The sequence below is a fragment of the Apus apus genome, chromosome 3 (genome assembly GCF_020740795.1).
Source record: "Apus apus isolate bApuApu2 chromosome 3, bApuApu2.pri.cur, whole genome shotgun sequence".
NCBI classification, from domain to species: Eukaryota; Metazoa; Chordata; class Aves; order Apodiformes; family Apodidae; genus Apus; species Apus apus.
In genome coordinates this window covers 29176366-29194572 of record NC_067284.1, presented here as the reverse complement: position 1 = coordinate 29194572, position 18207 = coordinate 29176366, and the positions used below count along the sequence as shown (strand labels likewise).

Below are 18207 nucleotides of genomic sequence, written 5' to 3'. Positions count from 1 at the left end.
TATTTGGTTAAAATATTTGATACTACTCACCGACTACCATAGGAAATTTCAGGCAGGTGTCAGATTTTTATTTAGGAAAGCAAAACCAAATATACTCTATAGAACAATTTAAGCTGTTGCCTGAACACAGACTATGACATTCAAGAGTAGGTAAGTGGAGAAAGGGAATATTGCTGTAGCTTTTGCCTTGATATTTCTGATATTTTGAATATTTTGCTTTCTCATAGAATCAGCAGGCTTATTCTTGCACTATAGTGAAAGGAGAACAGTTGTGAAAGGCAACATGTTTTCGAGTAAACGTGCCCTTTTTCTCTCTCATGCACTTGCCTTGTTTGCCAGTATCAGAATAAGAGCTTGAATATTATTAAAGGTAAAGCACTAACTCTCGTTGTGGTTAGTAAGCTAATGAGTGTGCATCAATGTAAGGTAAATGAGATATTAACTGTTGGGTATATGGTCTATCTACTCTTGCAGTAATCAGAGTATTGCTCGGGATTCTGTGAACATGTGCATTTTCAGATCAAGTTGCTGATGTTTAAGCAACTGATACAGATTTTTCTCATTTAAGATCCCTTTTCAGCAAATAATTACAAACACTTTTTTACTTTTTTTTAACTTTTTTTTTACTTTTTTTCCCCAAATCAGCAGAATTTGAAAATATATGTAACGTTACACAAAAGTTTAACAGTCGCCTTAATTAGTGAAGGGCTGGGATGATACAGGACACTGTCTCTATGCACACTAATCTTCCTTTGATATAAAGAGGAATTTTAGTTGGAGGTAAGATTGGGACCCTGTTGCTTCACTGCTCAGTAATGTGAGACAGAGAGAACTGAGGGACACAGCGTACATGTGATTCATTCTGGTACAGAAAATACATGTAGTTCTTGTGTATTCGAAACAGCTGAAGCTGGCTCAGGTTGTTTGCCAAACAAAGACTGATTTCCCATGGATTTGTTCCATATCTCTGGCAGCACATGTTGTACCTGGTTCCAAGTGATGTTTGTGCTGCTTGGCCAGACAGACATACCAACTTTGTCTCAGATGTGGCACCTAATTTGACTTTTCCTTTTTACGCTATCAGTGATTTTCATGACAACGCTAGGATTCACATATCTCTGATATTTCATAAACACTCCATTGTATCTGGCTTAAATTGGCAAAGGATTTCCAAGCTCCTTAGGAGAATCAGCTAAAATCATAGAACGATGAAGTGAAACCCTGGCCATGCTGAAAATGGGCAAAGCTTTGACACTAACTTTCAGTGGGACAAGGATTTTGCTGACAGTTATAGCAAATAATTGAATATAAAAGAGATTTCAGGAAGAGGTGCTTCACTTAAAAGAGCCACTTTTCCTCAAGAGACTTAGCTATATTTCTAGGTGATTTCATATTTTTGTGTAAAAAAACCCTATTAATTGTTGCTACTAAAGCCAGTATAGAGGTACAGAATGCACACCTGTTATGTATGTTAGCAGGTACATTTAGATGAAAGCAGATTTAGTTCTGAAAAGTTATCCTGAAAACTCTGAAAGTAAGCCTAAGGTTTTGGAGGAACTTGAAAGTAAACAGCACCTTAAGTTTTCTAACTATGTAAGATGAGACAAATAGTCTAAGGATCTGAAAAATAAGTAACTTCATATCTCAATCCTTTTATAATTGTAAGATAAAACTGTACTTCCATCATCAGAGAAAGGCATTATCTGTTCAGTAAGTGTATGGTTGTGAGTTACATTAACATAAATATGTTGTTTGGATTTTTTTCTTGATTTTTTCCCAGTAAGTTTTAGTAAAAAACAAATAGAAAATGGATGCTTTGTATTGTGGGTTAGGATGCTCTGAAAATTATTGAGAAATCTTTTGTTTGTCGGCTTGTTTTTCCTTCAAAACCAGTTTTGTAATGTATTGGATATTAGGCTTATAGTTTACAGCAGCAGAGATAAGAATAGATGAACACAGCAGGCAGAGGAGACAGCAGCACTTTCAGTTGCTCAGATGATGGTAGGAGCTTCTCTCATCCCACCAGTAGGACTGTGTCCTTCCATCAAAGCACTAAGAAAATGTTAGGAGTGGGATTCATCAGACTGTACCTAGACTTCTATAATGTCAACACCTACACCTAAGCTCATCACCCCTTTTAGATCCAAGGAGAAAGTTAGATACTTCGCTGATGCAATTAATCTCCTCCTGAAATATGTATTTAAAACTGGTCAGGTGAGTCATTGCCTGAAAGGTTTTTTGTTTGTTTGTTTTTTCCACAGCCTGTAGAGGAAGCCTTGTAATGGCTAGGTCAGATATCTGAAGTTAAGTGAGATTTATCTCTTACTGTGAAAGTCAGAAAATGTGTTAAAACTGTAATTTAAGTAACATATTCAGTATTTAGGCAATACTGGGGATGAGAGTGCCTGAGCAGAATGTAATTCCACTCAAAATAATCCTAATTTTATGCTTTATGTTGTTGGGATCTCTCCCACTCCTCCATTATTAACTAGCAAGAGGAGTTTGTAGACTTAGAAAGGCTCTTTGTAATCAGCTCACAGGCTTGTCTGACGGGGGCCAGTATGGGCATGCAGCTGGGTAGACCTGTATCTGTTATTTAATGAGAAAGGGACTTTTCACAAGGGCACATGTTGATAGGGGTGATGGTTTCAAACAGAAGATGGTAGATGTAGTTTAGACGTTAGGAGAAAGTTATTTACTATGAGGGTGGTGTGACACTGGAATAGGTTGGCCAGGGAAGTTGTGGAAGCCCCATCCCTGGAAGTGTTCAAGGCCAGGTTGGATGGGGCTTTGAGCAACCTGGTCTACTGGGAAGTGTCCCTGCCTATGGCAAGGGGGGGTGGAACTAGATGATTGTTAAGGTCCCTTCCAACCCAAACCATTCTATGATTCTATGATTCTATAATTCTGTGATTCTTATGGTGAAGGTGTTTTCCACTTTTGGTTTCACTCTTGATCACAAAGCATAGGGGACACTCCAAAACCTTGTGCCACAGAGTTGGGCAACATAGCAAAGACAATTATCTGTTATTGAAACAATGCATCTTTCCTTCATTAGAGATCTACTTGATTTAGTTCATTATAAATTGGTGATATTAGTTTCTCCTGAAAAGCTAACGTGAAATGAACAGTATGGGTTATGTGACTCATCTTAAAAGGTACAGCTATAGCAAAGTTAAAATAACCACGGCCATTTCTTTCTGAGTGAATTTTGCTTAAATTATTGGTAATCTAAATACCAGTAATTGCATAGCATGCTTTTAACACTTTACATCTTCAAAGTGTTTTGCAAGTAAATCACAACATTACTAAATTTTAGAAGTAACTTTCTATTTACAAGAAAAATTAATTGGGGGGATAATAATATAGTTTGACCAAGGCCACAGGGGAGTCCGTGTCAGAGCCTGTATGAGTTTCTGATGGTTAGTCCTTTGCATAAAACTACTTCTTTCCCTCCCTTCCTTTAGCTCACATTCTCATATAATTTCCCATGTAGTATGTCTCTTATGTTTGTCTAAATGTGACCTACTATAACAAGACTAATATTTTTTGCAAGTGACGGAAGTCTTATCTGTTCATATGAATTTTGAAAGATGTTTCTAATTTGACAAGTTCAGTGGTACAGGGTGCTTGCTGTGTTAACACAGTAGAAACAGAATTATTCCATTTTTTCCTTCCATAAGTGTAGGAAAAATCTTGTGTGTCTTGGATACTGTTACAAAGTAACACGGGATAAATGATGAATTTTTAATGACCACCACCGACTGCTGTATTACTAATGAAACTCTTGAGAAATAGTTCACAGTTTTATAATTAGTGGATACCCTGATAGAGTAGTTCTACTATGTGTTCAAAACAAAGAAATGTGATGAGTGTTTAGCATTCACTTCACTTAAATAAATCACACCCTGTGCATTATGTGGCTTTCCTGAGAAAACTCCATCTGTTATGAATTAAGTGAAACACTATTTCCTTTACTGTAAAAATAACATCATGAGTTTTTTCCAGTTTTTTAAAGAAAGGAGGATGGCATAAGCTCTTCAAGAGTTATTTTGCTTTCAGATTCTTCTTTTGAACCCTGCCTGCCTGACAAAGCAGCTTGTGGTTCACAAATGGGCCATGCTCATGGGAGCAGATTATTATGTGTATGTCTGCTCAGACAAATACACCTGAAGAGTCTGGCATTTAAATGGAGACCATCATGGAAGAGCTCTAGCTAGGGCCTGACCTTTTTTGTATAACTCTCTAATCAGCATGCTAGTTGGTTATTGTTATACTGTGCTATATGGTATAATCTCTGCAGTATACATTTCCATCTTAAGTGGAAGTAGTCACTGTAATATGCATATCTGTATTGTCTGACCTGGATTTTTTTACTTTTTCATGAAAATACATGAGTTTTTAGGTTTAGGAGATGAGCTGACACTTTCTTGCATTTCTTTATAAACACTTTTAAATAGTTTATTTGGGAAGAGGGTCAGAGAAATAAGTGGGCTAACAGGGCTGTTTTCCATTGTTCCTGTAACACCTTTGCCTACAAGGAACATTTATTAAAAGTAGCAAGCGTGTTGCATTGTATTTAGATAGTCCGGATGTGAACTTTGTCAGTGCCTTGCTCTTCTGTGGCTGCTCATGGCTTCTGTCAGTCAGAGTACAGCTGAGTGCCAGTGCCCTCAGCATGACAAGGAAGGGGTGTCTTTGTTCCTTCCTGTTTTTATGAAGAGTTGTAAGTGCTTGAGTTGTTTGAAGGTGGGGATGTTTCAGTTGTATCTGTTTCCATTTATGCAGCCACTCCTTTCTTTGTGCGAGCTATGGTAAATCTCACATGTGACCACTGCCTTTCTTCCATCATGTTCCTTTCTTTTCTGATGGCCAGTGTTGTAATATTTGCCTGTGATGTAGGAAGAATAAATCTTTTAGCAAGCATGGCGTGTTTAAGGATGTATGGGTAACAGTGTGGTCCAGAGACCAAGCCTGTCAGCCTAAGGGGGAGCTTGATCTCCAGCAGCTCTGGGGAGTCTAGGCCTTAAATTAACAGTTTGCTCATGTAGATGGGAAAAGGTCCTGTAATGTTTTGTTTCCCCTCATTAATAACAATTAATTAACTGAGCAGATCCTACCCTTTTGTCTGACTATGTATGTGGGGTAAAAGCAGTGTTTCTGTGTTTTTATTGTTTTCTACATCCAGCCTGTTTGTGAGACAATTCATAATTACAGCAAGCAGATTTATATAGGAGGTTATTTCATATAAACTCACATATGTAGCATATAAAAGTCACAGACAGAAATCAAGAAATACAGCCATCATTCTTATTGTGGGCTTTTTTTTGGCATTGGTTACTGTTGCTCATTATAAATTTCACCTCCAGCAGTTTGTTTTTCTCTTCTCTTATGCAGCATGCTTGTTCCTTTGAGTCATCCTTGTCATATTTCTTCCCACAGCTAAACGCTACTGTAAGAATTCAAGTCCAACCAGCAGCACAACAAGCAGTTATGCCCCTAGCAGCAGCAGCAATATGAGTTGTGGTGGAGGCAGCAGTGCCAGCAGTACCTGCAGCAAGAGCAGCTTTGACTATACTCATGACATGGAGGCAGCGCACATGGCTGCTACTGCTATTCTGAATCTCTCCACTCGCTGCAGGGAGATGCCTCAGAACCTCTCCACTAAGCCTCAGGATCTCTGTGCGAGGGTAAAAATTAGTAATTCTGTTTGTTGATGAAGATTTCTCTTTACTGCACTTGCTCTGTGGCCCTGGTAGATAGAATAATAGCTTCAGTATATCATGCTTTTTTTTTTCTTTTTTTTCTTTTTTTTCTTTTTTTTTTCCCTGCAAAACTAACATAATCTGATGGCTCTGCTAAAGCAGGGAGGGAATTAAAAAAAAAAGAAAGATGAGAATTCCTCACAAGTATCTCGGGAAATCCTATTTGGTATATAAAATGATGATACTGTTAGCATGTACTCCCTCTTTTTTGAATTTGTCTCTTACTAGTGCAGTCTGTAATTATAAATGATGTCTGGGTTGCTCAAGTGGTATTAATTGTACTACTGATGTTTTTGCTAAACACTGTCTGATTCATACATTTTGTGAAAGGGTTAAGAGTTATTGATATATTTTCATTTAAAAATCACGAATGGGACCTAAGGCTTTAAGATCTAGCATAAAGAAATCTGTGCTACTCATATGTTATAATTTCTTGCTTATCTGTCATCACAGTTCTAAAGTGATTGCATAATACATTCAAAATTAACAAATCCTCCAGTACAGGAAACTTTAAATGTGCATAACAGTTGTGCAGGGTCACTAATGTTCACAGAGCCTCAGTATATTATGAAATGCCTATACAGATAGAAATGAAAGCTTTTTTTGTTAAGCTTCATATATTAAGACAACCAGTGCACTATTAACACTCATTAAAGATTTACCGGAAGATTGTTTTTTTAAAAATTATAAACATTGTTTCAGCTCTGATAGCTGTTTAGAAATTAATATTTAACATGCACAAGCAAACAGTACAGTGCTACCTATAGGAGACCACTAGATGGCTAAGTAGACAGATGCAGTGCAGAGGAAAGAAACATTTTTATTGTGCTTATAGAACAGCTTTTGAGCTGGCAGACATGTTCTGTTCCTCTACATATAGACAAAGGGTTTCTTCCCCTCATTGTGTAAAGCCCCTTGATCATTCATAACAGACTGAACCGTAGCAGTAGGTGTTAGTGATAATGAGGATTTGAGCCAGAAAGGCTGGTGACTTTGTTTTCAAATGCTGCTTTTTATATCAATTCATTTAATACTATTCAAGAAGGAAATCTCTTTCTGGCAGGTAAAAAAACATGGTTGTTCTCTGTACCAATGTGATGGAAAAAGTTGGAACACGATGCTAAAAATTTTCTGTATCAAAACTGGCTGAGGACTCTTTCCTAATGTGCTACCCTATATTGAGACTGAAGGAATGAATCTAAGAAGATAAAAAAGTATTTTCTAAATTAAATTAGCAGGGTAGTGCCAATTAGATATATGCTCTGACAAAAGGCAGTAATTCAGAAAGAGATTTGCATCCACAGTGCTTTTCTGCAGCTTTGCTGTTATTCCAGAGGAGAGAGTCATCAGCCATAAGAGGAGTCAGTTGCATTCACATCCATCTTGAAACCAAATGTCTTGTGGAGCGTTTCATTTTTGAAAGGATGGAGGATGCTCTGTGGCCATTTTTATTTTATCTGTCCTTATTTTTTTTTAATAATCTTCATTTTAAGATATCTAATTCTCCTCACCTGATATAATAGACAACCCTGTTTTGTGTCTATAAAAAAAAAAAGTCAGAGCCTGTACTCACCCTGTTTTTCACAGTACCTAAGTCACTGCAGAAACTGGTGCAACTGTTGTTGCAGCTATTTCGCTACCTAAATGTCTTGATTATGAAGATAGATATAAGAAATATTAATACATTTGCATCTGTAAGAAAGGCACTGTGAAATCTGAGTGTGTTTCCTCATGGGTAAATGGTGTCCAAAAGGACTTGTTTTGGTACCCTACCTCCCTGTTTCATTTTCTGACATCATCTAAACAGTGATTGTCTGTTAACGTTTAAAAAAACAAAGGCTATTTGATGCTAGCTGTTTTTTGTTACTGTAATTATCTAGACAGCTGTCAGGGCTGGAAATAAGAATTATGCAGGTGTTACTTCACAGATACTCACCTGTCACAGCATAAATCAAGAGCATAAAGACAATGACAAGAAAATACCTTTAGAGATTTCTCCATTTCACATTTTGCACCTGTGTGCTGGGTGTCAGGAAGGTAATGAAGACTGTCCCCTCTTCCCCCAAATGTCATATTAGCCATTCAGGAAGAAATCTGCTTTAGCAGCATTAATGTTGTGTAACAGCATCATGCTATGTGTGGGAGGGGGCTCAATGCTTACAAACTATACAGGAATGCAAAAGCATTTTATCATTCTGCTAGGCAATCAGATTGAAGAACACAGAGAGGTAACAGTTTGCTAGTGTGAAGCCAAATTAACAATATTTTCCTTGTTTTGACAGAATCCTGATATGGAAGTCGATGAAAATGGGACATTGGATCTGAGCATGAACAAGCAGAGGCAGCGAGATGGTTGCTGTACCATTTTGACACCACTGGAGCCAATGTCCCCACAACGGCAAGCCGTGATGAATAACCGGTGTTACCAGCTGAACGAGGGTGACTGCTGGGACTTGCCAGTGGACTACACTAAAATGAAGCCCAGTAGGATAGATGAAGATGATTCCAAAGAGATTAATGTATGTCTTTTTCATCTATTAGTTCTTGCTGTGGTCTAATTTTGGTAATTCATGAAATTTCTGAAATTTGGAGAGAAAGAGGAAACAAAATTACTGTGTGCTAAAAATGTTGATTTTCTACAAAACAGACTTTCTGCTGGTTAATCTTTAGGCCTATATCATGCTGGCACACATCTGATTTGTGACTAAGTTCCATAAGACAACATTTGAACCATGAATGTGAATCATGTTTTCTAACAGCATCATCTTGTTAACAAATATTTTTTGTGGCAAAGATGTTTCAGTATATCCAGATTACATTACATGGTATAAGTATGTTGACATAACTGTCTAATACTGCGATAATCAGCTTTCAAGACAAGATATTCTGAATTTGAAAACTGTAAATGATGTTCTGAGTATTTGAAAGCATGTATTACCTGTAATAAAAAATCAATCAATTTTTTAAAAAGAAGCAGATAACAATGTAAGCTTTCAACTATTTCAGCTAATCTTCTAGATTACTTACACACTCCTGTGTGTAAAAGACCTGTACTAATGAAATACATGGTTTCAAGAATGCAAAGAGATATTAGAAATAAGTATTACTTTTCAATTCATAATACCAATACAATGGTAAAACCCTTTAAAGAGAAGAGGCAAGTAAAGAAAACATGCTAGTGAATTTATTTTACTTTTCAAAACTTTGAACAGCCAGGACACTGAAGATATCCGCTGGCAAGTTTTGATTGTCTCTGCATTTGTTCATAAGGGAATTCACTGTTCAGTTTACAATGCTGCACTGAATGCAGTTTAGCCATTTGGAGAACTCTTAAGTGTTGTTCTATGTTTTTTCTTGGTTTATAACAGAAAATTAGGCTAATCATGTGTGTGTAGTATCTCTTTTGCCAATTTTAAATAAAATATAGGACTCTTTTCAGTATCTTTGAAATATAACAAAGTGGCATTTTTAATTGATACACTTACTGCATTCTAGCTCTGGTGTTAATTACAGTTTTGCTATTAATTTCACTGCAGTTAGGAGGAAATCTGTCACTAGCAAGGAAATGTGAGGTAAACCAGACTGTATAACATGTTTTTTTTCAGAGTAAGCAGGACTTATTATTTCTACTGTGGTGTTCATAGCACCATCTGCAGGAATCACTAAATCAATGCATGCACCCATAGTTTTGAATTTCTGAATGAATCGCAAATGTTAATCCTAAATTATATAATTATCTTTTGACAGACAGATCCATTGAGGTTTGCCCCAGGTTGAGATTTTGTGTGTAGATGTTGAGATAGCTCCTGTTTAATCCGTGAGCTGTTCTAAACAGTTAAAATGTTATTGGCTTTTTGATGCATAAGATACTATATGTACTCATCCTATTTTCCCTTGCCTCTGCTTTAGGCTTTAGAAAAAAATCACTAATTCTTTTAAAACAAAATAGTATGACAGCTATAGGAAAAACTGCATTTTGCCCTTTTTCCTAATTAAATAACCTATATATTCAACATATTGTGAAGTCTTCATTGACATATATAAGGATTACTTAAAAGTTTAATAAGTGAAGGAATATAAAATAGTGTAATTCGTTTTCTCTGTCAGGATAGGATAAAAGAGGACATGGCATCTGACAACTCTGCTTTGCTTCATTTTGCATAAGTTGTAACCTCACTTAGCTGAAACTAATGCATGTATATTTGCCTGTAGCCGGAAGATTTGGATCCTTTCCAAGAGGCACTTGAAGAAAGAAGGTATCCTGGTGAAGTTACAATTCCAAGTCCTAAACCCAAATACCCTCAATGCAAAGAGAGCAAAAAGGATTTAATAACGTAAGCATAATGTGAGGTGAAATTATTTTTCTCCTTTTAACCTTTTCTCTCTGTCCTTTTTTAAACAAACGAGTACATATACGCCTTGCAGTATGAGCATGCAACATTTGCAGCATATAAATGTTTCAAACTGCCAGTTAAGTAAAGTGATAAGCTAACGTGTATTTGCTTGTTCTTAAAGATGCTATATTGTATTGAGACGCCATTTTCATTTAAACCTGTTCATTTTGCAGCTTTTCAATTAGGATGCTTAAAACCCCTTGCAGTCATTGCAGCTAAACTGGAAACAATGAAACTTAAAAGTTTTTTTTTTTTTTTAAACATACTTACTATTTTGGCTGTTTTTGTTTTTGTTTGGTGGCAGATGTCCAACACCAGGGTGTGATGGGAGTGGTCATGTGACTGGTAATTACGCCTCACATAGAAGGTGTGACTTCATTTTTTTCATGGTGGATTCTGTCTTTTCAATTTATTGTTTTCAGCTTACCTCAACAATGCTGTCAAAGTAAAACGTTGAACTATGTGTTAACCCTTTGAGTAATAAATGTTGATCTTAAAAGCATGCTAATTTGTGTGTCGTATAAGCGTCTTTTCTTTTTAAATAGATTACTAAAATTTCCAAAGTATTCTTAAGCATTTAAGTAGTTAACCCAGGAATCTCAAATACTGTTTTTTTACATTCTATTAGTCATGGAGAAACAAACAAACAAACAAGAACATTTGCAGTACTTAATTTTGGAAGTAATGTTGATACCTAAATATATTCAGAGGGTTAACTATATTACAAAATTCAATATTACAGCACTTGCCCCATCGCTTTTCTGCATTACAAACTTTTACTTTTTAATTTTTATGTTGTGTTTGTTTGGAAGTGTTCCGTTAATAAGGAGATTCACTTACTTGTATGCCCTGCTATGTCTTACAGTTTATCTGGCTGTCCCTTGGCTGACAAAAGCATTCGAAGTATGCTGGCCACAAGCTCACAAGAACTCAAGTAAGATATAAAGAAAAAATATTTTCTTTTTAAATATTTATTTGACTGCAAATTAGAAATTAGAAACACTGTCTGGAGAGTTGCTGCAGAAGGGACAAGCAGAGACTGCTTGGAACAAGTCTTGAAGTCTCTAGAAATTCTGCACAGGCTGGCTTTATACATGTCTGTTGACATAGTATTTAATTTTTTATGTTAATTAGGTGATAAGGATGGACAAAAGTCAGAACTTATGGAATTTCATCTAAATGTTAAAATTCCTATTAAGTTTTTTTACTGAATGCTTGACTTTGCTAGTTTGAACAGAAAATTCTCATGCAATTAGACTGATGAAATACTTCCGATTACACAGCCAGTAAAGTGCTGTAGTTTCTCAGACAGAGATCAGAGGAAAGAGAAAACAATTTGTTTATCCCTAATGTTTGCATAATTTTCACAGGTTTGTATCACTGTTATCAGCTTAATGCATTTTCTCATATGACTATGTTTTTAGTGTTTACTTAGTTATTCCCGTACTTAAAATGCATTCTTTATAATTCCTTTCAGTTCTTTGGGGTGACAATTGTGAACAATGAAAGTTAGAGAATTGTGAGACTTAGCTTTGGTCTGTCTTCCTGCTTGATCAAAACTCTGTATGTGGAAGAACTACATAGCATTTGTTGGTGCTATGAGATAGTGGTACTCCTGAGTTTGTACTATGGTTAATATGGAAAGATGTTTAGAAATAACAAGGAAAAAATGGTTAGAGTATTAATGGGTAGCTTAAGCTGCCATGCTAAGCAGTATTCTGTCTTTGCCATAAATGAGTGCCTTAAGTTCCATTTCTGGAGTTCAGGACATACCTTGATGAAAAAATCAACTGTAAAGCATGGGAATTATAAGAAAGCAAGCATGAGAAAGATGCTGAAGTAAGATTGCTGTCTAGTCTTAGCTAATCTAGTCACTAGATGCAAGCAATAGATGCAAAATTTACAATTTGTTTCCTACCCAATCAAAAATAATGTTTTGGAACTATCTGTTTAGATCACGCTTGTATCTACTGCTAGAAGACTATGTGATATACATGGAAAAGGGGTATAAATGAGATCAGGGAAAACACGTAAGTATAAGCAGGGTGAGATATGGGCACATAACCCCAAAGAAACTCAGATATGGACCTGTGTTTTGGGTTGGGATAGGTTAAGTGGTTGATGTTCAAGGAAATGTACTGACATAAACAGAACACAGACAAGAGTCTTGGGGCAGCATGAATAATACTTTAAGTACATACTTTGCTGCTCTAACCCTTTATAAAGTTTCTGCTTGTGTTAAGGAAATGTTCCTGAACTACCCCATCTCCTCCACCTTTCTCAAGCATTTGCAGTCAAGCCTACCTAACACAGACTGGGAAGAAAAACCAAAAGTAACTTGACCTTGAGATCACATGGTCTCATGCATTGTCTCTACCTATTTCAAGTTCTGCCTAAGCAAAGAGTGCAAAATTAAGTCATATTTCAAGTTATATTTTTAGGTCCAGCATCTACTTAGCATTTAACATAAATTATTTATTTAGCAGTTATCATAATACCTATTGAATAGATAAAAACTCTGTTACATGAATACAAAAGTTAGGATATGCCAGAATTTTAAGCAGGCTTACTTAACTCAGTTTACTTCTGCAGTTTCATTACAAGGCAATCCTTCATTTTCTGATCACGTTTTTCCATAGGATAGCAAAGTAATTCTTTGCACAGGGCAGACAGTAATCACAGCATAAGCAACTAATGAATTTCTTCTGGTTTCCTCATCATCTCATGTGTGGCCCTGTCTGTTATTTACTGCACTTTTCTCAAACTGTCCTCTCAGGATATAGCTACTTATTTGTTTACACATTTGTCACTACCATTGTATCCTAATTCATTTATCTTGGTTGTAAACAAATTAATTTCTTTTCATCTGCAATTACACACTGACATTATCCCCATTTTAAAGCCAGAAAACTTGAGCATATGATTTGATTGCTCAGTTTCAGACTACTAGTACTCCATTTGACAGGTTTTTTTGCACTGTAGAGAGCTGTATATGTTCAAAGCCAAGTGCCCATTGAGTTCGCTTGGAATTGTGAGAATTCAGCAGTTCTATATGACCCTTTGTGAAAAGGGCTGAACTCTACAGAAAAAGCAGGATGGAGTCCAGTGTTCCAGAACAGCCATGGAACTACCCTTTCTCCTCCCCTAAAACTCTGATGAGTCCCAGCTTCCACTTGGTTCATTCACGCTGCCTTGTTTTCCTTCATCAGTTTTTCCACATTACTCCCTGTCTCAATCTCCTTGTCAAATCAACCCATCTCCTGCCTCCATCACAATTATATTTTTATTGCCCTCTGTCTCTCTATCCTGCTGAAGTTGGTACAGAGAGGACAATAAAGCATCTTCACCTTTCTCACATATATTCAAAAGGAGGGGAGTCCTATGGATGGCAGCATCCTTTGTACAGCTTTCATTTATGCTCTTGTTCTCTGCCAAAACGTGGAAGAAGATATGATCATGTAAATGGTAATGTGTATGCACAAAACAGCTAAACCAAAGCTACATAAATTATTTCGATTTTGGAATTTTTAAACTGTAAAACACTTTGTTTACATCACTTATATTTCGGTCTGTGAGGTTTCGAGGTATCATTTTCTTGCTTTTTAAAAGAGCAAGCTGAAAAGAAGCAGAAATTCCATAATGTGGGTTTCTGCTGGCTCTCTGTCAGGCCACCAGCGAGCATGGGAATTTTTGATGCCTGCTGTATGGGTCACCTATACTACTGTGGTAGCAAGCAGCACTAACGGGTATAATACTCTGGATGGACTGGTACCAGGAGGAGGTGGGGAACATAGCTAATGTCTTATTTGCTGACAGCTGAACAGTAACCTTGGCTGCTGCCTCAGGCTGTAAAGAGAAATGTATACACATTTTTTGCCTATATCCCAAGCTGAGGTCCGTTCTGTCCTGTCCCTGCCAATTCCTACTGTTCTAATTTCTTCTTCATCTTTTATTCCTTGTTCCCATTTTCATTGTAGTTGTTTCCAGTCATCCATGAAGATTTCAACTCTGTAAATCTGGCAAATACTTTTCTAATGCGTGGGATACAGAGAACAATTGATAGTATGGTACAAGAATTGATAGTGCAGCATAGTATTTCTGGACTGCATAGTTTGGAAAGATTTTCTACTTTTATGGTTTTTCCATGCATAGCTTGTGAACAAATACTGGTAAACCTTTATATCCCAATTTACCAGTCCACGATTTCCGTCTGTGCATTCTACAACACACACAAGCTATGTATAATGCAGCTTCATAACTGGAATTTTGCTTACACACTGATTCTTTTTAAGCTCCAGTTAAAATAAGAAATAGCAGACACTTAAAATAGTGTTAATGAATAATATAATTCAGATAATATTAATAATCAAAATGAGAATCTGAAAAATTTAGAAAAGTTTATTTTGCTTAAGAGTTACACTCACTGTATTGCCTTTTTGGAGTTGTCGCTCCATAAATTCCATCACTCATATTTCCTGGTTCCCAGAATAATAACATTGTTCCAGTCAGCCTAATTATTCCTTACTACCCATGCTTCTCTTCTAAGGCTTCTTGCTCAGGTTTACCATGCAGATTGGGCAACTCTCCACTTTCACCCAAAGCCCAAGTGAAAACAGGAGAGTCTTTATGCGTAGTTTATCAGCAGACCAAAGCAGTTACAAAGCCTGGTCAATGGTCTCCAAATAACAGAATTTCTTCAGCTTTAATTCTCAGTTATTGCTCCTGGCACAAAGAAGAGGTCAACAGATTTAAAGGTCTCTGACGAAATTAATATTTGGCAAGAATCCAAACTTTTCCATCATTAAGATTTGGGTTATAATACTTGTGAAAAGCAACTAATTTTTAGAGGATCTAGGGACACAATATTGCAGAGTAAACTTAACTATGATGGGAAATCAATTAACAGCCCACCCAGTGACAGCTACCAATATTAAAATATTAATAAGTTAAATCCAGTTTAATCCTACCCAGGGGCTTTTCATTATCAGTTTTCCTTATATACTCCTTATCATAGGAGGGTTTTCTAGCAGTTACAGTTACTTCAAAACTGTAATTCCATTGTATAATCATAAATATTATTAAAAAGCAACATTTTAAAAAACCTTTTAATCTTATTCAAAATGAAATAATAAAAAAACTCTAAAATTAATATTGTTTTAAAAAGGACACGTTTTTATCATCAGTAAATCAATCCCAGCCAAGATGCATCATATTGACTGAGAACATTTCTGCTCAGTGCCAAGATGGGAACCAGAGAACCTGGGTACTAGAGACTCCCAGAAAATGGCAAACTTCATTCTACTTAGTGCTACTTTGATGTAAAATAAACACACATTTTCAAAGGTCATAGGTAACCAAGTGTTTGTTTTGTCTTACCATGAAGCTGACTATCAAATTATCAACATTTGCTCTTGTTCCTTGGGTCAGTTTTCTGTCAGAAAATACCATTAGGGCTTATATTAATGAATCTGAACCTCAGAAAGATTTACAATTCAACCAGATGTCTACAAATCTGAATACTTGTCTGATAGTGTTGCAATATGCCCAGTCCTTCAGTCCCAAAGCACCTGTGTCTCTATGTAGATGTTGCATGTCATTGTTTTATGTGGTCAACATATTTTGGTATTCCCCTATGGAAATATATGGGAACTTGCAGGCCACAGTCTCATATCCCTCCCTACTGTAGAGCCTGAGAGCTTTTATTTTCTTCTTTAATCCAACTATGAAGCCCAGTCTATTACAGCACATTCTCCACAATGAAGTAAGAGTTGGAATTTCTGTGCCTTCTTCTTTCCATGTCACTGCCCTAATTTCCATATTCTTGGTGGTCATCTTCTGCTCTTTCTCTTATCTTTCTTTTAACCTTGTCTCCCTGTTCCCAGATGTGTCATCTTGGCAGTGTCTTCCATTCAGTTCAGATGGAAAGCTGAGTTTCTCTGAAGATTTCCCTATCAACCACAACTCCTCTAGGAAGAAGTCCAGACAGTTCAGTTTTTTTTTTCTGGATAGAAAGAATATACTTAGCTCATACTTCTAGGGAAACTTTTCCATGTTAGTAAAATCGCTAATATTCGCTTTTTATTGGAGTAATTTTACTGCAATTTGCTCAGCAAGAACTAGCAAGTGGGAAGAAGGGATATCCTCCCAGAAATGGAGAAGTTTGTGCTTCGTTTATTCTGATGAATATATAAAATAAAATGTTACTGGGAAAAAGTAGTATTTTCTTCCTCACTTTAGTGATCTTGAGAAAAAATAGGCCTTATCCAAACACAAAATTGAAATGCAAACCCAAAAATTAATAGGTGTATTAGTAAAACACCACAGAAGCTTTCCTGTCTTCAGGCAAGTAGCTAGGTTATTCTTGGACATTGATCAGTATCTATACTCTTAAACCTTGATAACTCTCCCAACATATGGTCACTTTTTGTACTCAAAACAGTTATTTCTACAGAGATGTGTTTAGCTGCTGAGGTGATTTCTCCACCTACATCCTCTGTTTGCCATTTGAGGTGTTTCTGATGTTGACTGTCTGGGTGTGTATTTGTTGCTTCATCTGCACAGGAGTATTATCCCTTGCCTTGCCTTGCCTTGCCTTGCCTTGCCTTCCCATTCCTTTTCATGCTGAGGTCAAGTCCTGTAAGAACTCAGAAAGACTATGACCTATTATATAGCCTTCACACACTTTTCTGTTAGAGAATTACTCTTTATTGCAAGAGAAACAACATTTTCCATTCTAATGATCACTTTTTTAACTCTATTGTTTATGTCCTTTTTTTTTTTTTTAACATTGGAGGATCAACAGAAGTTGTCATTACAGTTTTTCTTGAATACTGAGGTTGTTAAGCCTACTAAATAACTTTGTGTTATAATTAAATACTACTTTGATGCTAAGTATGTATCCTTTGAATCTGCAGATATGAAGTACCTTGATGTTTTAGCTAACTTTTATTTAGAAAATGTGATTGCAAGGACCAAACCTGATGTATTTGGAGTAATGTTAAAAATTACGAGAGTGAGTAATTTGTAAATTATAGTGTTTTATTAACTTATCTGCAATGTTATGGTAAATCAAACTGCGGTTTTTAATGTGTTATTAAATTGCAAGTCAATGTGCAAATCTAATTGAAATTATTAAAAACAAAACCAAGGAACATAGATCCCCCGTATTAGTTCACCTATAAGGAATAATCTTTCCCGTTTTGTTCAACTAGATCCTTGGGCCAAGTGAAATTAGGAATCTCATGTGGTTTCAGTGGGGTTTTTTTGCATTTTTGTTTCCTGTATTTATTGCAGATTTCCACTTGGATACCTTATCTTTGATGGCAGCATGCATGCCTGGCCAGAACAGAACACCTTGGGCTCTGTTCCTGCACTTCTCAATACTCAAATGGGCACTGTAGGTTATACCTAGCATTTCCAACCTCATGTTGTGTGGTGTTATGACAATGTCCTTTGTATAGAAACCATCATCTGCAGCAACTTCATCTCTGTAGTCGCAATAAGTTTTACATATGGAAGTGGCTGGGCTTCTTTCTGTTAGAATAACTCATTCAGACTCTGGTAAGGTTGAGTCATTCCATTTTTCTCACCTAAGTTTGTCAACTTTGTCTCCAAAATAGAAAATACTTGAGTTCTGTTTACGTAAGAACCTTCATCATTGTTTTCATTACTGAGAGGTAGTCTTTAAAGCATGTACTCTCTAAAAAGCTCCTTGAAAGCCATCTGCATATTGGTACCTCTGATGCTGTGAAATGCTCCATGCAGGCACAAAATGGTTTGCATGAAGCACCTCGCAGAATCAGGGCCTTAGTAAGTTTTCAATACCATGAAATGCTTTGAAATTACAGGCTTCTTTTGCACAGTGGCATCTACAATACCCAAATAGTTTATGGCCTCTTTATGTACTTAATTATTAAAAACAAAATATATCGATAGCTGTACTTTTTTACTGTTTGGATTTTAATCAGTAGTTAAAACCATTTGCCACTTAGTTATCACCCAAAATAGTCTCGATTCAGGTGAATGCTCACTGAATTAGAGTACTTTTT

The 18207-nt window shown here is 36.3% G+C and overlaps 1 protein-coding gene across 11 annotated transcripts in view; it reads left to right on the top strand.

The window, feature by feature from the left end:
* The window catches only part of MYT1L (myelin transcription factor 1 like), a 221895-nt gene that overhangs the window by 155813 nt on the left and 47875 nt on the right, over window positions 1-18207 (top strand). For all 11 annotated transcript variants that reach the window (XM_051614624.1, XM_051614622.1, XM_051614632.1 and 8 more), the window contains 4 exons: window positions 5443-5690; window positions 8048-8284; window positions 9978-10099; window positions 11025-11093. In XM_051614624.1, the coding sequence (XP_051470584.1) occupies window positions 5443-5690; window positions 8048-8284; window positions 9978-10099; window positions 11025-11093 (676 nt within the window). The remainder of the gene's footprint in view (window positions 1-5442; window positions 5691-8047; window positions 8285-9977; window positions 10100-11024; window positions 11094-18207) is intronic.